General features: G+C 46.2%; 1 protein-coding gene across 1 annotated transcript in view; it reads left to right on the top strand.

The window, feature by feature from the left end:
* Nucleotides 1-23,065, top strand: part of ECT2 (epithelial cell transforming 2) — a 1,537,379-nt gene that overhangs the window by 591,550 nt on the left and 922,764 nt on the right. Inside the window, exons 9-10 of the mRNA XM_044070772.1 lie at nt 2,705-2,767; nt 2,850-3,072. Of these exons, the coding sequence (XP_043926707.1) occupies nt 2,705-2,767; nt 2,850-3,072 (286 nt within the window). The remainder of the gene's footprint in view (nt 1-2,704; nt 2,768-2,849; nt 3,073-23,065) is intronic.

Below are 23,065 nucleotides of genomic sequence, written 5' to 3'. Positions count from 1 at the left end.
GTCCAAGCTGCTGAATCCCTTGCAAAGGGACTTTATGAACACCTGCAAGAATGCATGGATTGTGCTATCCCAAGCAAAACCAAGACTCACCCCTCCAAGAAAAGGAAACCAGTCTGGTGGACCCCTGCCATAAACCAGCTATACAATAGGAGGAGGAAACTAGTACAGAAGAGAGTAAAATCCCAAGAAGGAAAGACATCCCTGATCAGTATCGGCAAGAAACTACGATCCCTCATAAAATCATGCAAGACCAGCTTCGCACGAAAAATTGCCAAGGACTCCAAAGATAACCACAAAGCTCTTCAGCTATGTCAAGAACCTAAGTGGAAACTCTCAGATCTCCTTTGAGTTAGTGCAGAATGGCAGAAAATACTCTGGACCGACTGATATTGCCAACATTCTGTCAGACCGGTTTAGAGCAAACTTCACTCCCCTCTCAACCCCTAAAGGGCCCATAACCATACCAGAAGAATGTAGAGCCCTGGCAATCACTGACGCACAGGTTAAAACAGCCCTATCCAAAGCCAAAAACGCAGCTTCAACGGGACTGGACAGTGTCCCAGGCTGTGTCTTACAAGCTCCAAAATGAACTAACCCCTCACCTAAACGCACTGTTAAAACTCAGCCTCTCTACAGACTACGTACCCAATAGAGTGGCACACAGCAACAGTTATCCCGCTCCACAAAGGTGGAGCCACAATGGACCCCTGGAACCCTTGCCCTATAAGCCTGACTAGCCTGGTCTGCAAGGCTATGGAGCGTATCATCATGGAACTCATTAACAGAGACATTGGGAACCTCCAAACATTGGACCCTACCCAGTTTGGCTTTAAGGGCACATCATGCCTTCTAAACCTGGTGGACTTCTTTGAGACAGTTACCAAGGCTTTAGATGAGGGAAAGAAGGTCCACACAGCCTACCTAGCAAAGGCTTTTGACACCATTCCCCATTCTGGTATTATAGACAAACTCACCAGTCTGAACATTAAACCCCTACGTCACAAGATGGGTTGCCAGTTGGCTCACAGATAGAACCCACACGGTGAGAGTTGCAAGCTCTAGGTCCGACTCCAAACCGGTTACAAGTGGCGTCCCCCAGGGCTCAGTCCTGAGACCCCTCCTGTTCGGTATATACTTCTCAGAGGTACAGGCAAGCACAGGAGGACAGTGGCTGACCAAGTTTGCAGACTGCTACAAACTGGGGGCCATAACTGACTCTCTTTCTGATACAGATATCCTCCAGAAGGGTCTCGCTGAGACAGATACCTCATGTCAAAATCATGGCCTCAAGCTAAATGCCAAAAAGTGCATAGGCATCCCCTTTGGAAATAGTTACCCGCAAGCTACCACATATGTGGTAGTCCTCTAAATACAGAAAGTGTAATAAGGGATCTGGGGACCCAATTAGATAGTAATCTCTCCTTTGATACTCATATTGCCAAGGTGGTTAGAAAATCCTATGTGGCCCACCTAATCACAAAAGGGTTCGCATCTAGAACAAAAGAGGTTATTGTGCCCCTCTACTCATCAGACCCATCATAGAGTACGACGCTCCATTTGGGATGTACCTTACAAGGCACCTGCAACAGCTGGAAAGACCACAGAAGTACCTCACAAGTACCTCACCAAGAGGATTACTGGCCTCAAACAGATGCCCTATGCAGCCTGACTGAAGAAACTCCAGCTGTACTCTGTTGCATACCACTTACGCAGAGATTGTCTGTCTGACATACAAGGCCATGTCCAACCCAGAATTGATGGACATGGTCCACTTAAAAAAAAAACAAACCAAATCCCTGAGAGCCTCACGCTGTAGGGATCTAAACCTCACCACAGCAATAAATAGGACGTGCTGGAGGGATAGATTGCTGTCCCAGAGGCTCCCCTTGCTTTGGAACAGGATTCCAATCTACATTAGGCAGAGCCCCTCAGCAGCAATCAAGAAGAAACCTTGAGGAGTGGATGGGAAACTGAAAATTTACCCCGGGGATCACTGCAGTGGCTCTGCTGGACAGAGGCAAAGAGAACTAATGGCTCTGCTGGACAGAGGCACAGGGAACTAATCTTAGGGGGCTGCGAAAGCCAACACATTCTGGCTAGGCTTATAGATGCCCTCGGGCAGATAGCCTAGTACTTTCCTCTGAACCTAATAGTAACCAGTTGTAAGCCCACTGTTGTGGCTGCTGCTGTAAATCAACTGGTATGGTAAGAACGTCTTGTAAGGAGCTGGTGTCATGTTTTTAACACGACTTTATGTAAGGGTTTTCAACCATTTGTCTGATATCTGAATATGTTCATAAAGGTCTCCGTACAGCTTTATTCACTATTTTAACAGTCATCTGTAGACCTAAGTTTGTTGTATATCAATGCTTTGTAGTTTCAGATGCATATCTGAACCATGTCTTTCTCACTGTGCATCTCTAGAGTGATTTTTTTTTCTCACAAAGTTAATTATTTTGCTGCAGATTACAAGATTAAAACCAGACTTTGCTAGTTTAATGCATGCAGGTGATCTTGGTGATTTGTCATTGAAGACTTCATGAAAGTAGGTATTCATTTAAATATATCCGCATGGAGGTAGTTTGCAAACATCTTGCATTAGTAAAATTTTACATCAGTAGTGTTCTCAGTTCATACCAACATTTGTATTAGGATTGTGTTTATAAATGCAAATATCAGGTTTGATATATTTTTTTTTTCCTAGTGGTTTTGGGGAAGTATTCAAATGGATGCAAGAGCAGGCGAATCAATGTATTTATATGAAAAGGTGAGTTTAAGAACAGCCTTCTCTCTCAAAAATTTAGAGTGCATACATTTTTCTAATTGGTGTCCTCCCTTTTTTTTGCAAGTCTGTTAGTCCTGCTCTCAAAAAGTCTGTATCCCTGCTTTCTCTGAATACCCCAAACAGTAATCGAAAGAAACGTCGTCTTAGGGATACACTTGCACAGCTTACCAGGGATACAGACATTTCTCCCTTTCCTCCTCGGAAGCGTCAGTCAGCTGAACATTCTCTTTCAATGGGATCTTTACTCGACATCTCAAATACTCCAGAGTCAGGAAAGTCTCCAGGAGGTATGTATGCATCATTTCTTTTGTGCATATTCACATCTAAATGGAAAGAAGACATGACACTAGTTTTAGTCTTGCCGCTATTTGGACTTAAGAGCTGTTCAGTTAGTTGTGCTGGCAATGAGTATAACATTATTCTGTACCACTTTTCTCTGCAAGAAAGACTAAAATTAAGTGCAATGCTTGTTAAATGTCACTTGCCCCCTTTGTTGGCCACTGTGCATTTGAGTCCCTCATATGCCTTATTGTAAGATGTCTGTTATTGTTAAGCTGGAAGGCCTGCTTTTCTCTGTTCTGCACTGTTGTGTTTGAGGATATCAGTTCATTCAGTTATTTTGTTAGTGTGGGAGAGCAAAACTTAAGACGCCATATTTTGTCCAAAGGTAAATCTGTTGAGCTCTGTCTCACTTCCTTGTAGTTTGAAGGCTTTCCAGTATACCATACTATCATCTTAAGTTCTTTGTTGGCTGTCTTGGTGACACCTTACCATTTCCCCTGAATAGCAGTTAGAATGTCATTTCTATTTAGTTTGGTTTTAAGTATTTAGCAGTCTGTAATGCATAGTAAAGTAACTCATAAATTGTGAATATGTAATGCTTAAATGAACTTTGTATCATCTGTAGACTTTTCTTTCAGAATCTGCAGAAACTGGAACAAAAAGTATAAAAATGTTTAGAGGGCAAGCAAAGAGTCGAAACAATAGGTGTAATCAGAAAAGGAAGAACAGGAAGAGTAGGCAGTTCAGACTGGAAAAAGAAAATAAGAAAAATAAATTGCCCTTCAGTGTTCCTGAATTTTCTCCAAACAAGCATGTGTCACAGCAAGATTATGAGGTTTCTAGTATTAACACCTTGATAGACTCTGCATTCAGAGCTCAAGTAACAGCCTTCCCAGGCATCTCCTGTTTTCCAGAAGAAAATGCAAGATTGCAGATTAAAGGTTTTGACCCATATAGATGTCAGAACACAGTAGCAGTGCCAAGTAATTATGATTATGCTGCTAAAAATGTAGTATGTGAAAGCAATATTGTGAGAGAATTGCTAGATAATTTCACCCAGTTAAGTGATATAGAGTCAAACACTGATGGTCAGACTGAAGACAGACTCGCTAGGACAGAAACTTCAGTATTTGTCCTGAAAACGTATGCAGATAATGAAAGTAAATCTTTTTGTAATCTGGAGGAATACCAACGAACACTTAGCAGTTTTGAAAACAAGTACCCAGAGGAAGAGATAAGATCTAAAGGTGAAGGCTTAAAGGCAGATCAGGCAGAGTTAAAAGAGAGAGATTCAGAAATGAGTCCATTGGAACTACAGTGTGAGATAAGTGGCAGAAAGGATCTCAACTCGTGTATAAGCAACATAGATTTCAAAAAATGTATGTATTATGAACTGGACATTTCATCAGTAGAGTCTGAGTGCTCATCAGAATTCTACCTTAGTTACAGTTGTGAAGAATATAGTGTTGAGATTGCAGGTATGTATATTACATGTATCTGCTGAAGATATCTAATTAAAATGCAAATTAAGCCACACATACATTTGTGTACAGTAATATAGTAAAATTCAAGAAAACAGATGATTAGCTATTTATCAGTTTTTTTTTCTCCTCTTTAAGAATGATAAAAGGTCTCTTATAGCATGGCTAGGACCTATGTTAAAGTAAGACTGAGAACTGTGTAATTTTTGGAATCCGTTTTAAGCAAACTTTAAAAGTTTTCTTTAGTATGAGCTGTTTTTAATTGATTCTATAGATTTGCAACTTTGAGGCAGTGCCTACTTAAATCAGTATCTTCATCTGTTTAGTGTTAGTTTCAGGTTTGTCTGAAAAATTAGTGTATTTGTGTTTAACAAAATATGCATATTGGTATTCTTTACCATTTTAAAATAAGTAATCCTGATGTTCAAGCTGCATTTGGTTTCACAGGTAGAAATGCATGCCCCTTAAATGACTGTAAGGTTCAACCATATAACTAGAATTGAATCCACTACTTAAGGTCTGTCTAACTTTCTGACTATGAACAGTGTGCCGAGAACTAGATCTCCTAGTATTGCAGGTAAGTCCCCCCCCACATCCCCCGTTTTGTGGGTGGGTGTTGCACTTAAGTGAATGAACCTACAGTTATGGTAGTTTAGCCTTCTTGGGATCCTCACCTTAGACATTTAACTTTCTTTACTGTACTTTTCATTGTACTGAAATGGCAAATTGGAGCAAATTAACAGATGGTAAATAAATCAGATTTGATCTTTGAGAAATTTTCAAACGAGCAAAGCTGCGGTAACATTCCTTACCCCCTACCCCCAAAGAGCAAATTTTAGCTAGTAGAATTTAACAATGCTTTACACAATTACATTTATTTTGTAAGAAGAAAAATCATTCCTAGTCTTAAATCTTTCTTGAAGGATGCATTTGCAGCAGATTAATTGGACTGAAGTGAAGAAGTAAATCAGTCATCCTTAAGCATAGCATTTTGCTTCTAATACCAATGTTTTGTTCCTTGCCCCTGGGAACAGCTGCCATGCCCCTTAAAGTGCTTCTCTTTCCATATTCGCATCTTTCTTGCTGTTGGATTTGCTACGGCTTCCACACGTTGTTTACTCCTTTTTGAAGGCATGTTGTCTTCTAAATCGTCTTAAAATGAAATGCATGTTCATCCTTACATTTTCTTGCACCGAATTTTTGGCATAACTGTGCACTGAGGGAGAGAGATGACTGATATAATCGTGACAAGCCCCATTTCAAATGAGAAGAAACCAGAGTCCCAGTCCCCTGAAGTAGTGTCATTTGAAGTAGATGTTTAAGCTGCCTTCTTGCTCCATGATGAAAGGAAGGGATCCATGTTATTAAAAGTGGTTCATAAAGCGTGCCAAAGCTGTATAAAGTATCATCTCGACTCATCAAGTATGAAATCATAATTTGTAAGGTTTATACTTTTTACCAGCTTTGTTCGGTAGAATATTTTGTACCAGGCCATGTAAATTGTTCCTCTTCTTGACCTTCCAAAATTCCTTTCCCTTCATGGCCTTCACACAATGCAGTACTGTGCTTTGAGTCTAACTAATAAGGATGCTGCCTAGCTGGATCTTATGGAAAGATCTGATGTTGAATGACCCCTGCATTGGGTGGTATGTGGCATTTCCTCTTTATATCCTCATTTTGGCACAGTTTAGGAAAAAAACTCAAGTTGCTCTGCCTAGAGGGGCATACGCGGTCTTGGAGTAGGCAATCAGTAACAGTAGCTACTAGACAGGGAGGGCATACTCATTTGTGCATCTCCCAGTGGTTCTATGCCATTCACATTATTTCAGCTTTGATCTTAATGTACAGCACTGAAAAGTTCTCATGCTCACTGTCTTGAGAGAGAAGTACCCTCATTGTTCTTGTCATCAGATCACAAGCCAGGAACATAGAGTGGCATTGAGTGAGGTGTACAATGTTAAGAACAGCAACACATCTGGCTTTAACCTTATTACCAACAGAAATAATTTAAAAGTTAAAAGGCTTTCATCTTATGCAGTATGGGATCACTGGAAAGCAGGTAGCACACAGCTTGGCAAGGGGGTCCCTCATATATTCCTGGAACATAATCAGGATTTTGGAGGCCAAGCATCTGTCAAAAGTTGTCATCTTCAAAGTCTGTTGCTGTGATGTCCTCAACCTCTTCACCTGTCACTTGTGGAGGATACTGCTGCACAATTAAATATCAGGTGTGAGCAACTGTTGTCAGTGTACCACTGTTTCTGTGCTCCAGTTTTCCATGTTACTGCTGTGACTGTCCACCTGGTGTAAAGTGAGCATTCATTTACAGCCCCCCCCCCCCTACACACACACACACACACACACACCGTTGAAGGTTGTGTGACAAAAATGTGGCTAGGGAAGTTTACCCTTTATGCCCATCTGGGCTAAGAAGGGCAGTCTGGCCAGAAGTAACTTGTACTGATGCTCCATTATCTAACCCACAGGAGAGTGCACACAGACACGCGCTTCTGTCTGAGAGAGACACGCACATGCGTGCTCTGTGTACATGTTCAGATTTTGAAATGCCATGGGAACCTCCCTTTGTAGTGTGACTGTTACTCTTTAAGAAGCACTGCCCAGACTTATATGCTATGCAGCCTCTGTTATGTCAGTTTGGATGCTAGAGCCATGCTGATCAACAGTGAGTCCATCTGTTATTTACTTGTCACCTCACTTGACATTTGGGGAGCAAATTCTCCAAATACTGCTCAACAATTTCTTTGCTTATGAATCAGGAGCAAAGACAGAAATAGAGGTATAAAAGCCAAAAGGAATGTTTTTTTAAATACTGATTTATTTCAGTCAATAGAGCAGATTTATGCCAACATGCATTTCCTAAACAGTAAGAAGTGTGAAACTGTTTGACATTGACAGTCTGTAGTCCTCCATGATTTAACAGAAAATTGACCATTTTATAAAGCACAGGGCAAACAATGAGTCAAATCAGGGGCTTTTTGAGAAACTGGAGGTAGCTGAAAGGTATGCTGCTTCATGCCTGGATGTAGAGTAAGGAAACATCTACCTCTCCCTCAGTTTCCCACTGGGAGGAAGATTTTAAGGATATTGATCTTTTCTGTGACTAACAAGGATAATAAGGCCCTCCTTACCCTATAGATCTCTGAATGATTCCTTCTTTGAAGAAGTGCTCCAGATCATGGAGCTTTTGATCTTTATATTTTGAAGAATGATGAAATACTTCAGTTCATTCTGTCTGGTTCCCTATTGTAGTTAGACTGATAATTGAGTGTCTTGGAATTATGGGGGGTCTAAAAATACAGGAAAACAGCTAATTCTGAACATTGCTGCTCTCCTTTAAAATTTATTTATTTATTTTTTTTTGCAGGAGGCAACTCCCTCGATACATCGGGTCTGTATCACCACATCGAATGGTGATAAGTTCAAACCTAAAAATCTGAGAACCCTAAATAGCGAACTCACGGAACAGCAATTTTTTCCCCCCAGGGAAATAAATCGCTGCTCCGTGAAAAAAAAAAATCGCTTTTTAAAAACTGAAATGGGGGGCTTTGCCCCCCCCCACACACACACACACACACACACACACACACACACCCTACTTAAATATACTAACTCCGAGATCACACTACAGTGGAGTAAATAGCAAAGCCCCGAAGACGGCCCACCGATTTTTTTTTTCCCTGGGAAAAAAATTGATGTTACGTAACTTCGCGGTTTAGGGCTTTTGGACTTTTCGGTTCGAACAAAGGGCATTCAAACTTGTCACCAATTGATGTTGTTATATAGACCCTTGCACATCCCAATGTGGGTTGGGGGCTGCACCCCCACCCAGCTACACTTGTACATGTTAACTCTGAACTACTCGTCCTTTAGAAAAGGATTTACTCCAAGAAGCACTGATGTCAAACTTAGTACTTTTAAATCCACATTTTCACTCATGCAATATCATTTTTCTGTGAGGTGCAGTAATTTGTCTATAAACGAGCTGCTACTGTTCCGTTTACTAAACGTCTTCCCAAAGGATGTGATTTTATGCAGCCTGAAAATCTCTGGATTAGAGTTTCTATTCTTGTAGAAAGTCGATTCTCTCTATAATCTTGCAGTGGAGAAAACATCCTGATGAAACTTCCAAGTCAGGTTGTTTGGTCGAGTGGAGAGAAATCAAGTCCTGAGTTTGCCACAAGATAACTAGTACAAAGCTTTAAACTGGGTAGGCAAGAAAGTGATCTTTGCTGCTTTGCTGCTTCAGTCCTTAGACCCATAATTTGTGTGTTTTGCTTACCCTAGTTCCAGCCCTACTTTTGTAACTAGGCCCTGGAAGAACAGAGTTCCTTGATTGTAGAATCAGTGTACTAAAAATATCCTACTTCAGCCTACATCCAAAACCCAAAGTGTTGTGTACCTGTGTTTGCTGTTGGAGAGTTAAACTACTGCAGGTATATGTCTGATGAGGTTAGTGTAGCAATTTTTCTCATAAGCATGTTCAAAACTTTTTTTTTGTCTAAAGATTTTTTTTTTCATTTCTTTGAATGTTTTCATCTTGTACTATAGACTTCTTCAGTGGAATCAAGATCAGAATTAGAGCTCTTGGGGGAAAAACACTCAGAAGAAGCCATCGCAAAGGTCTTCACATAGCTCACTGAAACAAAGGGTTCACATAATTTCAGGGGGGGGGAAACAGGTTCATCACCACATTAGCAGTTCCACAATATATTAAAATCCAAAACTACTTCACAGTGAATGAATAATCTTCCCAATTCAAAACACTGAATGTAAAAATAAAATCTTAAAACCACCACGATTACAACTAGTTAAGCTCTTTTGTCTGCACATCTTGGGACTTTATTAAAACAAAGCCAGAGAACAGTTTTCCTAAAGCTTAAGTGGAAAATGAATATGTACAACTCTCACACAATTAATCCATTAAGAAATTTAAAGAACCCCACCTAAAAATCATATTTCAAAAATAGCAGACATGCATACAGACTATTAATGTGGTGGCTGAAAACATTTTTTGTCCTGGGACTATGTGAATCCTTTGATCTGAAGTAGGCAGACTTCATTTGGATGCAACCTGTGGGTATCGGATCTGACCTCGGATCCGAGCCGGCATTTCAAAAGCTTTAGGCTCCGAGCTCCTAGCTCCTCCCTCTACCCATAATCCCCTGCCAAGCCCTAACTGGCCCAGATTTCGTTTGCCCCTTTCAAGTTTGCAACGGACTCCTCGAGCTCCTGGTTACAGATAAGAGTTTTGACTGAAAATTTTTGGAAAACTAACTTTTTTAATTTGATTAGTTAGAGTGTATGTGTTAGGCTTTCCTCTCTCTCTCTTTTTAATTTTTCTTCGGGTTTTGCGTAGTTTGTCTGTGTGTTTTAGGCCTGTTAGGGCTTAAGATGTCTGAAGCCCATAAGGCAGTGTTCTCTAAATGTACCGAGTGTGGCCATAAGCTGTCCCCAGCGGATGGCAACACTCGGTGCGTTAAATGCTTGGGGGTTGAACACCTGTCATCTGGTTGTACCATTTGTGCAGGGTTCAACCCCCGAGCTTTGAGAGCAGAGGTCGAAGCTTGTTCTGGCGGGACTTCTCCCTCCAGATGCGGCTCCGGCCTCTGCCCCTACTAGCCAGCAGCCTTCAGCGGGTGCTGTGGTCTCCCATCCCCCGGCTGGGACTCAACCTCCCTCAAAAAAGCCGGAGGAGAGGGAGACTTCAAGGGAGAAAGAGAAAAAGGAGAGACACAAGGAGAGGCACCACAAACGGAGAGCCGAGACCTCAAGTTCGGCTCCTCTGTCTAAACGGGCCTCCCCTGTGTCTTCTAGATCTCCTCCTCCTCTGCTCCACTCCCCTCAGTTCTCTTCTGGGCCCGAGGAGGAGGAGGCTAGCCCTTCTGTGAGGTCCCCGAGGCGGCTCTCTAGGTCCGCTTCGGTGGCCTCATCTAGATCCACCTTTTCCATGAGCGAAGCGGATATGGACCGGATGATGAGGCGTTTCATCCAGGCCCAAATGCAAATGGGAGTGCTCTTAGCCTCCCCCTATCCGGGAGGGGCTTCGACCCCTTTTTTCGCCCTCTTGGCTCCTTCTCCGACCCACACCCTGGGTTCGGAGCTGTTGGTGCCGGGCAGAGTTGGATCCGGGGGTGGGTCTGATCCGATAGGTCGGCGCACCTCGGATCCGACCCATCCCTTGAGTGCTTCGGGTACTTCGGACCCGACCTCTCGGAGCCGAGGGCCTAGCCTCGGATCCGAGGGAGCTGGTGTGTCTTCGGCTCCGTCTAAGTCGGTGCACACCGGTCTCTCGGATCCGACGGTTTCGGCTCCGACTCCGATCCGTGCGTCAGATCCGAGTGGGGTTCAGCTCTCGGGGCTTAGAGAAGCTGGCTCCCCCTCAGCTTTCGACATAGTGGAAAGGGCGCTGTTGAGGACTACCGGACCCCCCGGTCCCTGCCACGGCTCCACCCCGCACTCCCTTGCAGTTGGGTCAGGCTCCCATCAGCCGGTCCCAGGGACAGCCCGCCTCGATGTCCCAAGTAGTTCCCTTGGAACATCTAGCTGCTGAAGAGGACTCCTCGGACAGTCCCCCCGAGGAAGTGCCTCGGAAGCGTAAGTGCAAAAGGAGGCACATGGACTCCCCAGAGTCCATTACCGAAGACACAGACTTGGATGAAGGGGAGGGCTCCCCAAGATCACCCCCAGAAGACATCTCATTTGGAGATATTATGGAAATGTTAAGGATCGGGGGGGCTGGTCTGCCCCCAAGGCCTCCTCAGACGAGTCTGTGTTCTTGGAGGCATTCGAGGCGGGCCCATCTACCTCTTGGGTGTCCCCTCCTGCCGATCCTCTGGTGGACCTTATATCCACCAGAGCATGGAAGGATCCGGACACCGTTGAGCCTATACCCAAGCGTCCAGACCGTATCCTGAGCCCCCCCCCCCGGCAGATCGCACTCACTGGAGTAAGGCCCCCCCCGGTAGATGCCATGATGATGGCTGCAGCCACGAAGAGGGAGTTGGCACAGGAGAGTCCCTCTATGCATCCGGGCAAGGAGTCCCGCTCGATGGATCGCATTGGGAAGCGAGTTTTTAGTTCAGCAACCTTCTCTTTGAGAGCGCTGAACTACATGGCACATGTTATCAGGATGCAGCGGGACCTGATTAAAGAGTACGCTGCATCCCCCCCAGAGTCCATATCGGGTGAGGACAAACAAGTGTATTCAACCCGTATGGCCACTCTTAGAACGGTTTCCAATTCGTCTATGTGGCTACTTTCTCACACTACCGAGGGAGCCGCTAGAGCCAGCGGAGCGGGCCTAGTCATGAGACGTCAGGCCTGGCTCCGCCACTGTGATTTCGCAGAGCCCTTCAAGGCGACTTCCGCGAATGCCCCCTTTGATGGTTCTGCCTTGTTTGGCAAAACTGTTCGCGATACATTAGTCCAGAGCGAGAAGGACGGGAAGACGCTGTCTGCCATCGGAGTCTGCTTCACAGCTCCCCAGAGGCCTTCTCGAAGAACCAAAAGGGACAGAAGAAGATGTGGTTCCGGAAGTCGCAGCAGTCCCAACCTGCTCCGGATAACCAGTCCTTCTGTGGCAGAGGAGGACAGGGAGGTCGCCATCCTAGAGGCAGAGGGGCTCCTAGAAACTTTGGGTCCAGAGAACCTTTCTCTGACAGACCCACGCAACAGCCCTGAAGGGTTGCCCGGCTGTCCGTCCCCTGAACAAAATCCCCAGATCCCGCAGCCTCCCCGATGTACCACCCGACCAAAGGGAGGCAGCAGCTGTCGAAATTGAGCAGCTGCTAGTAAAAAGAGCCATCCAGCGCGTCCCCCGAGATCAGACCGGATCAGGGTTTTACTCCAGGTTCTTCTTGGTGCCAAAGAAAACGGGGGACTTAAGACCGATCTTAGACTTTTCCCTATTGAACCTGTCAGTAATCAAGCAAAAGTTCTGGATGGTCACCCTACAATCTATACTCCCCCTCTTGCGGGAGAACGATTGGATGTGCTCTAGCGACCTCAAGGACGCATACTACCGCATTCGGATGGACAGGCGGTCCAGGAGGTTCCATCGCTTCCGGCTGGGAGCCAGCCACTACCAGTTCAGGGTCCTCCCCTTCGGTCTCACCTCTGCCCCCAGGGTGTTCACCAAGGTACTAGCAGTAGTAGCGGCCCACCTGAGACTCCAGGGATTACAGGTCTTTCCGTACCTGGACGACTGGCTCCTAACAGCATCAAAGCATCTACTGTGCTCAGCCAGGGACTATTTCCTTCTTATAGCCCCAAGGCTGGGCATCACCATAAACTGGGAGAAATCTTTACTGCACCCCACACAACTTATAGATTTATAGATTTCATAGGAGGAAGGTTGGACACAAGATCAATGCGGGCCTTCCTCACCCCAGACAGGCTGTCCAGCCTGAAGTGTCATATCACAGCAGTCCTACAACCGTTTCCGACAGCGGCTTCGGTCCCGAGGGCCCTGGGTTCAATGGCACCAGCTATTCCACTTCATGTTCGCTTACACATGCGGGTTCTTCAATGGACCCTACAGGTCCAGTGGTCCCCGCTATACTCCTCTCTCAACAGCCCAATAGCGGTCAGCAAGGTATGCAAGGACTCCCTGTTCTGGTGGCTCCAGTCTCCGGAGCCTCTAGCAGGGAGACCCTTTTGTGCAGCATTCCCCCCGAGCCACTACAGGACGCTTCTCGCCTTGGGTGGGGGTGGGGCATTCTGCTGGCAAGATTGTCCAAGGCACGTGGAACACCTCGGAGACCTCGTTGCATATAAATGTCCTGGAGATGAGGGCGGTGCTCCTAGCGTTGCAAGCACTTCACAGCCTTCTTCCTACGGGGACTATTGCGATCCAGACAGACAACATGTCGGTAGTCTGGTACATCAATAAGCAGGGAGGAACCAGGTCCTATCCCCTTTGTCGAGAGGCCATGAGAGTCTGGGAATGGGCAATTTCCACCAAACGCTTTCTTGTAGCAACGCACATTCCGGGAAAGTCCAACATCCTTGCGGACAAGCTGTCGCACCATTCTTTCCCCGCACGAGTGGTCTCTCAATCCTCTGGTAGCTAAGAAGATTTTTGTCGTCTGGGGGCAACCCTGTTGCGATCTTTTTGCTTCTCACTCAAACACCAAATGCGACAGTTTCTTCGCTCTACTTCCCCCACCTGGGGAATCCCCGAGAGACGCTCTGGTGCATGCTTGGCCTCCCGGTCTCCTTTATGCCTATCCTCCACTACCTCTGATGCAGAGGCTCTTGCAGAAAGCCAACAGTTTGGGGAGCAGAATGATTCTCATTGCCCCGTTCTGGCCTCGTCAGCCCTGGTTCCCTTATGTATGGTCTCACAAAGTGAATCCGCCCTGGATTCTGGATCCGATCCCGGATCTCATCTCCCATCCTCTAGGACTTCCGGTCCCGAATCTACACACCCTGAAATTGGCAGCCTGGCTGCTCCAGTTCCATCCTTGATTAGGACTCCCGGTATCTCGTCACCTGTCAAGGCCATTTTAGTGGCGGCTCATAAACCTTCCACTAGGAAGGTTTATCGGAGCAAATGGAAAAGGTTTTCTATTTGGGCGGTCCAGAAAAGTATTGATCCTTTTTCAGCACCTATGTCTGCGGTACTGGATTTCTTAACAGACCTCTTTCATCAAGGGGCTAGTTCTTCCACGGTAAAGGTACAAATGGCAGCGATTTCCCATTATCATATGGGTCATGAGTCAGCTCCCCTCATGACTGCGAAAATCTGTAAGACCTTTCTTAAAGGAGTTTTTCTGTTGAGACCACCGGTCAAAGAAGCTGTACCACCTTGGGACCTATCCTTAGTTCTACAGGCCCTTACTGCTCCTCCCTTTGAGCCTGCAGCTTCTGCAGATCTAAAGTACCTTTCCTGGAAGACTGCTTTCTTGGTAGCCATCACATCAGCCAGAAGAGTGTCGGAACTTCAGGCTCTATGCATCAAACCGCCTTACCTCTCCTTTCCAGATAGGGTGTGCCTCAGGGCAAATCCATCCTTTCTTCCAAAAGTTTCTTCGGAATCTAATATTAATCAATCAATCAACTTACCTGTGTTTTTCCCCCAAGTACAAAAACAAAGGAGAATATAAGCTGCATTCTTTAGATGTTCATAGACAATTGCGCTTTTACATTCACAGAACGGCTGTTCATAGACAATCAGATCAGCTGTTCGTCTCCTTTGCTAAATTTGCTATGGGCAAAGCGGTTTCCAAAGTCACACTATAGAGATGGATTGCTAATTGTATTCTGCAGGCTTATGACACTTCAGGTAGGCTTGCTCCTCAAAGGGTTACGGCTCATTCTACTAGGGCAGTTTCCACGTCAGCCACTTTTAAGTCCCGAGTGCCATTGGATGATATCTGCGTGGCAGCCACTTGGGCCTCTTCTCATACCTTCATTTCTCATTATAAGGTGGATGTTGTTTCCAGGAGAAGAGCATCCTTTGGTTCAGCGGTGCTCCGGAACATCCTTCCATGACGGCCACCCAAGATTTAGGTAGCTGGGGACTCTGTCCCACAGGTTTCAGACAAATGAAGTCTGCCTACTTCAGATTTAGAAGTTATGTACTCACCATAACGTTCCATCTGAGTAGGTGACTTCATTTGGATGCAACCATCCCCCCCTCCATCCCCCTGACCTTTATACAACAAGAGTTTATGCATCTATTTAGATACTTTTTATTCTAGTATTATATAGGCAAACTCAATCTGAGGTCAGTTAGGGCTTGGCAGGGGATTATGGGTAGAGGGAGCAGCTCGGAGCTCTGAGCCTAAATCTTTTGAAATGCCGGCTCGGATCCGATACCCACAGGTTGCATCCAAATGAAGTCACCTACTCAGATGGAACGTTATGGTGAGTACATAACTTCTAATTTGTGCTGCTTTCAGTGAAATTTTGATTATGCTTATGATCCTTAAGTTAGAAGAATAAAGAATATTTGTACCAGATGTCATGCCTTAAGCTGTCCTTTAAAAATTAGTTTATTTTTCCTGAATGTCTCCTTCCTGAACAAGATGCTGTGACTTCAGGATACCTAGATGAAAGCCTTCAAAAAAGGAAAGAGGCATTGATCAGTATGGAGGATCTCTGTGGTGCTCTCTTGCTTTGTTTCTTTTAATCTAGGCTAATTCTTAATGAAGCCCTGTCATAGGAGGAGGACTGCATTCCAAAGACACCAGAAAGGCATCCCAAGCAGCAGACATTTCCTCCTCTTACTAGCTTCATCAGTGAAATCTTTGATGCTGAGGGTACAGGGACCACTGGAGCAAGCGTGACTGTCCCTTGAGACTGGCTGTGGTTAGTTGGTTTTGTGTTTTTTTTTCCCATCTTGGAGAACCATAACCAAGGACCAGTGGCTCTGATACTGGGGCCCTTTCACAGTAGGTCTGCAGTTGAAACATCCTCCTTAAGTGATGGCTTTAATTCATAACTTTCACATTCGAGTGCTGTCGTTTTATCCAGTAGTGCATGCCATGGTACGTACTGCATTGGAGTGCATGCCTAATCCCTGAGCTTTCTAACTATTTTTTGCTATTCTCAGTTTGAATTTTAACATCTTTAATAAGCAAGATATTTTTAAAATGTTAAGTATGTACACATAAGCAAAAGAACAAAAAGCATAACCATTTCATGATTTTCATGTTTTCTTTAACAATTTGCATTCATTCCAACTGTACTGAAATTGTTCATTTCCGGCCCTCCCTTATACCTCAGTCCTCTTCTTGAACATTATTTTATGTGCAGTGGTCTCATAAATTCCATTTATTATTTAAACATTTGCATCTGAAGTAGTTAACTTCATTTGAACAGCAACCTGTGGGTATCTGATCCGACCTGGATCCGAGCCAGCAGCTTTCCAGGCTAAAGATCTGAGCTCTCAGCTCCTCCCCCTTACCCATAATACCCTGCTACCGCCCTCCAGTCCTCAGATCTCATTTGCCGTGGCTTCTGAAGCATAAGGGTCGAGCTCTTAGCTTTTTAGGTGAGAGGAATTTAGGAGTTTTCTTGTTTAAATATTAGCGATGTGAGTGTGTGTAATAGACCAGTAGTTTAAACTGTTTTTTATTTACTTTTAGTGGTAAATTAGTGATTTCCCTTCCCCTTACTGTGTGTTAGGGTGTGCACTTGAGTGTGATGGCTGAGGGCCCTAAGGCCATTTTGTCGAAATGTGCTGAGTGTGGTCATAAGCTGTCCCCAGCGGATGGCCACACAGTGCGTTCTCTGCCTGGGGGTAGCCCACTTAACATCGGGCTGCCAGATTTGTGCGGCCTTCAACCCCCAGGCTGTGAGGGACAGGCGAAACAAGTTAATCTTGGCAGGACTCTTTCCCCCAGATTCTTCTTCCTTCTCTCCCTCAGTGGCTTCAGTCGTGGCTGCGACTGTCCAGCCTTCAGCTTCCCCTCCCCTGGCTGGGACTCAACCTCCTGCTGTTTCCTAGGGAAGCTCTTCTAAGAAAGACAGGGGGCACAGAGAGAAAGAAAAGGAGAGGGATAGGCATTAGAGCCATAAGCAACCTTCTGAATCAGCCCCTTCGGCTCCGCCGGCTGAAGTGCTTGGTTCCCTTGCAAGGGTTTCCAGGTCTTCCTCCTCTCTGCTCCATTCTCCATGCTTCTCTCCGGAGCCGGAGGAGGAGTCCCGGTCACCCTCGAGGTAGTCTAGGTGGCCCTCCAGGCCTGCTTCGACTTCTTTGAGGTCTACCAGGAGTTTGTCCGCAGATATGGACCGGATGATGCGTCGATTCCTGCAGGCCCAGATGCAGATGGGATTTCTCCTGCCTCTCCCCCTCCGGGAGGGAGCTCAGCCCCTTTCTTTGCACCAATTGCTCCTTCTCTGATCCACTACCGGGTTTTGGAGCAGTCTGATCCGAGTCATCTCGGAGCCGGGGAGTCGACGCTGAGTAGTTGGCTACTTCGCCGGCTTTACCCTCAAGTTTATCGGGGCATCTTTTGGATCCGAGGCCGAGAGCCGAGCTTCGGATCCACAGGGGTGAGTGTGTCTTCGGCTCTGTTGTTGTCGGAGAGCTCTTCCTTTTCGGGTCCGATCACATCGGCTCCGACACCGGTCCTCACATCGGAGCCGAGGGGACTACTCTCGGAGCCAGGGGAGAGTGGTTCACCTTCAGCGTTCGACGTGGTGGAGAGGGTGCTGTCAAGGAGTTCGAAGTCCCCTGTCTGTGCTACGGATCCACCCTTTATTCCCTCGCATATGGGCCTGTCTTCCATCGTCCGGCTCCAGGGACAGCCTGCGTCTGCGCCCCAGTTAGTTCCTGTAGAGGAACAATACCCCGTTGGTGAGCCCTCCTTGGACAGTCCCGCCTAGGAGGTCCCTCACAAACGTAAGTGCAAGAGGAGGCACTTGGACTCCCCTGAATCCCCTCACAGAGGACAAAGACTTAGGGGAAGGTTCCCCCAGGTCACCCCCAGAGGACGTCTCCTTTGGAGACATTATGGAGATGCTACGCATAAGAGGGGGGTGGTCAGCCCAAAAACCTTCCTCCTGATGATTCTGAGTTTCTGGAGGCGTTTGACGCAGGCCCGTCTACCTCCTGGGTGTCCCCCCGGCCGACCCCTTGGTAGACTTGATTACTACCAGGGCTTGGAAGGAGCCGGACACTGTGGAGCCAATCCCGAGGAGACTGGATAAATTTCTTAGTCCCCCTTCTGACAAGCCCGCGTGGAATAAAGGTTCCCCGGTAGATGCCATGGTGGTGGCGGCTGCCACCAAGAAGGAACTGGCACAAGAAAGTTCCTCAGTCCATCCTCCTGATAAGGAGTCTCGGATGATGGACCGCATTGGAAAGCTGATGTTTGCTTCAGCCACCTTTTCTATAAGGGTGCTGAATTATCCGGCACACGTCATTAGGCTCCAGCGGGATCTGATAAGAGTACACTGGGTCTCCCCCAGAGTCCATGGCGGCAGAGGACAAACTAACTTTCTCGGCTCGCATGGCCACTCTGAAGTCAATATCAAACACTTTTATGCGGCTTCTCTCCCATGCCACGGAGGGGGCGGCTAGAGCCAGCGGAGCAGGGGTCGCCCTGCGGCGCCACGCCTGGCTCCATCTTTGCGACTTTGCAGAACCCTTCAAAGCATCCTTCGCTAACGCTCCCTTTGGTTCTATGCTATTTGGCAAAACCATCCGCGACATGCTACTCCAGAGCGAGAAAGACAGGAAGATGCTGTCTGCCATCACCGCTTCTCTGCTCCTCAAAGGTCCTTCTCAAGGAACCAGAGAGGGCAAAAGAAAATGTGGTTCCGGAAATCTCAGCAGTCCCGTCTCACTCCGGACCCTTCATCCTTCAGAGGCAGGGGAGGACAAGGTGGATGCCGGCCCAGAGGCAGAGGGGGGCCAAAGAATTTCAGGTCGAGAGAACCCTTCTCCGACTGGCCCACGCAGCAGCTTTGAGGGGTTGTCCGACTGTCCCTCTCTGGAGGCAGTCGGGGTTTTTCGGAGCATCTAGCAAGTTGGGAGTCCATTACTACAATTCACTGGGTGCTCCGAATAATAATCAGAAGTTACTCTATCCCCTTCCTGAATCTTTCCCTGTTAGGGAGGCACCTCCCCGATGTCACACCCTATCAGAGGGAGGCTGCGGCTTCAGAAATAAAGAAATTACTAGAAAAAAGGGCCATCCAACATGTCTCCCCAGAGCAATCCGAGTTGGGCAATTACTCCAGGTTCTTTTTAGGGCCAAAAAAGACGGGGGGGCTTAAGGCCAATTCTCGACCTGTCAGCCTTGAACCTGTTCATTGCCAAAGAGAAATTCCGGATGGTCACTCTACAATCTATTCTCCCCCTTCTGCAGGAGAACGATTGGATGTGCTCTATAGACCTCAAGGATGCGTACTACCACATTCTCATGGGCCGACGATCCAGGAGGTACTTCAGCTTTCGGCTGGGAGCCAGTCATTATCGGTTCAGGGTTCTTCCGTTCGACCTCACCACAGCCCCCAGGGTGTTCACCAAGGTCATGGCAGTTGTAGCAGCCCACCTGAGACTTCAGGGAATTCAGGTCTTTCCATACCTAGACGACTGACTCCTCTCCGTCCCCACCAGGCATCTACTCTGTTCCGCCAGGGATTATTCTTTACTCTTGGCCCATCACCTAGGTATTACCATAAATTTCAGGAAGTCCTTTCTTCATCCTGTTCAAGTTCTGGATTTCATAGAGGCCAGGATAAACACACTCCAGTCCAAGGCCTTTGACAGTGGACAGGTTATGCACCTTGTCACTCCATGTTATAGTACTTCTACAGTCCCCTGCCCCACCTGCAGAATTAGTTCTGTGAGCCCTAGGATCCATGGCGGCGGCCATCAGCCTTTCACCTCTTGCTCGACTGCACATGAGTCCTTCAGTGGACCCTTCAGGTCCAATGGTCCCCCCTCCTACACCCTTTGGATTCACTGATTCCCCTGAGCAAGGTTTGCAGGAGCTCCCTTCTTTGGTGGCTTCATTCCCGAGAGCTTCGGGCAGGGAGACTGTTCGTGATGCCTCTACCCCAAGCCACACTGACCACGAGCGCTTCTCGCCTCTGGTGGGGTGGGGGGCATTGCATGGGCAGAACTGTCCAAGGCACGTAGACCCCTGTAGAGACCGTTCTGCATATCAGTGTTCTGGAGATGAGGGCGGTGCTTTTGGTGTTGCAAGCCCTTCAGGACCTTCTTTCTCCAGGGACTATTGCAGTTCAGACAGACAACATGACGGTAGTCTGGTACATCAGCAAACCTGGAGGAACTAGTTCTCACCCTTTTTGTCGAGAGGCTATGAGAGTTAGGGAATGGGCGATTTCCACCAACTGCTTTCTGATAGCAACGCACATTCCGGGTCGGTCCAACATTCTAGCAGACAAGTTGAGTCGTTCTATCCTCACACCTTACGAGTGGTCTCTAAATCCCTTAGTAGTAAAACAGATCTTCCTCAGATGTGGTCAACCTTGCTGCGATCTCTTTGCGTCTCCTTCAAACGCAAAATGCAGCAAATTTTCCACTATAATTCCCCCACCTGGGGAGAGTCTCAGGGACGCTCTGGTTCATGCTTGACCACCCGGTCTTCTTTATGCTTATCCTCCTCTTCCGCTAATGACGAAATTTCTGCAGAAAGCTCGTCGTTTGGGGAGCAAAATAATCCTCATAGCCCCATTCTGGCCTCGTCCGATCTGGTTCCTGTATCTGTGGTCTTACACATTCCAGATCTGATCTCTCATCCTTCAGGATTGCAAACTCCGAACCTGGACGACCTCAAGCTCACTGCTTGGTTGATCCAGTTTCACTAATGGCTAGGACTCCCGGTATCTCGTCTTCCGTAAAAACTATTCTGGTAGTGGCTCATAAACCCTCTACCAGGAAAATCTACAAGAGTAAATGGAAGCGTTTTTCCATCTGGGCCAAAGATAGGGATTTGGATCCTTTCTCGGCTCCCATCCCAGCAGTTCTTGAATTTTTGTCCCACATTTTCCATTAAGGTGCCAGTTCTTCTACTGTGAAGGTTCAGATGGCTGCCATTTCTCATTTCCACATCGGGGACAACCTTAAACCCTCTGCTTCCATTAAGATATGCAAAACCTTTTTGAAAGGCACCTTTCTCTTAAGACCTCCGGTTTAGAATGCGATTCCCCCATGGGACTTCACTTTAGTTCTTCAGGCCCTAACGGGTCCACCCTTTAAACCTGCAGCTTCCGTTGACTTAAAATTCTTATCCTGGAAGACTGCCTTCTTGATTGCAATTACTTCAGCTAGGAGGGTATCTGAACTTCAAGCCCTTTGTACGAAACCCGCCGTACCTGGTTTTCTATAAGGACAGAGTATCTCTCAAGACTAATACTTTATTCTTGCCTAAAGTGGCCTCTGAGGCCAATATCAATCAAATCATCAATTTGCCTGTTTTCTTTCCCAACTTTCAAAACAAAGGGGAATATAAACTGCATTTGTTGGATGTGCATAGACAATTGCGATTTTATTTGCACAGGACAGCTGCTTCTTGCAAATCAGAACAGCTTTTCGTGTCTTTCGCTATGCCTTCCTTAGGCAAGCCAGTTACGAAAGTTACCTTAGCCAGATGGATATCCCACTGCATCTTACAAGCTTATTCAGCTTCTGGTCAGCCAGAACCCTTGGGGGTTCATGCACACTCTACCTGTTCTATGGCTACCTCTGCAGCATTTTGGTCAAGAGTTCCCTTAGATGACATCTGTTCAGCGGCTATTTGGGCATCTTCTCATACCTTCATTTCTCATTACAAGCTGGATCTGATATCTAGAGGTAGGGCAGCCTTTGGCTCCGCAGTGCTCCAGAATATCCTTCCATGAGGATCTCCCAGGTTTTTGGTAGCTGGGGACTCTGTCCCACAGGTTGCTTATCAAATGAAGTTAACTACTTCAGATAAAGAAGTTATGTACTCGCCATAACGTTCCATCTGAGTAGGTAACTTCATTTGTCAGCAACCAACCCCCCCTCCTTCCCCCTAGCCTGTTTCGTGATCATATTCATAACGGAATGTTTCCTTCTGTTACGCATCAGGTTAGCGTTTCTCTTTCAAGTATGTTTGACTGTTGGTTGAAAATTGGCAAACTCGATCTGAGGATTGGAGGGGAGGTAGCAGGGTATTATGGGTAAGGGGGAGAAGCTTTGAGCTCAGATCTTTAGCTTGGAAAGCTGCCGGCTCGGATCCAGGTCGGATCCGATACCCAGAGGTTGCTGACAAATGAAGTTACCTACTCAGATGGAACGTTATGGTGGGTACGTAACTTCTTTTTCACTTTTCTAAAGATGTCTCTCCAGTTGTTTCCTTAATATTCAAAACTTACGGTTGGTTTAGATTTTGGGTTCAGCTTTTTTTTTTTTTTAATCCCAATAGCATTAAACTTAGTAAGGTTTTATTATATCTAGGCAATTCAGATTCTGTATCCCATCACAAAAGACAGTTTGCATATCTGTACAGATTTTCAGCATAGAAAAGTTAATGTACTGAAAAATATAGTAGAACCAAACCACAGCCAGTATCCAGAAAAAATAAACTTTTAATGGTGAGCGCTTTTGCGACAAGTTTTGCCTCTTCATCAGACAACATGACGTCTCTTTACTTTGGTATTTAAAATATATTCCAACCAATAAAAACTCCTATGTAGATGAACAATCAATTTGAAAACATTAAGACAAAATTTAAAACCATAGATACAAATTGTCATCTTACCAAGTTCCTTGCCTGTAACACTGGCTTAATCCCCAGAGGTCATGTTTTTGAATTGCAGATGATGAGAGGCCAGTGAGAGATGTGCAGCTTTAGCAACTACCTTGTTTGGGAAAGGTGCATCCAAAAGAGTAAGCACCACCCATCTTATAACTGAATGACTGAAGTGCACTTGTCACCAGCTTTCTCTGAATCATCAGTATCTGATGTAATTTTCATTCGTTCCTTAGCGAATGGGTTCGGATTTGATCTTCAAATCAGACTGACAGTTTTTTTTTTTTGCAGTCTAGGAT

The sequence above is a fragment of the Protopterus annectens genome, chromosome 4.part1 (genome assembly GCF_019279795.1).
Source record: "Protopterus annectens isolate FY-2018-M chromosome 4.part1, PAN1.0, whole genome shotgun sequence".
NCBI lineage: Eukaryota > Metazoa > Chordata > Ceratodontiformes > Protopteridae > Protopterus > Protopterus annectens.
The sequence above is the reverse complement of the archived record's forward strand: the minus strand, read 5'-3'. Positions and strand labels throughout refer to the sequence as shown.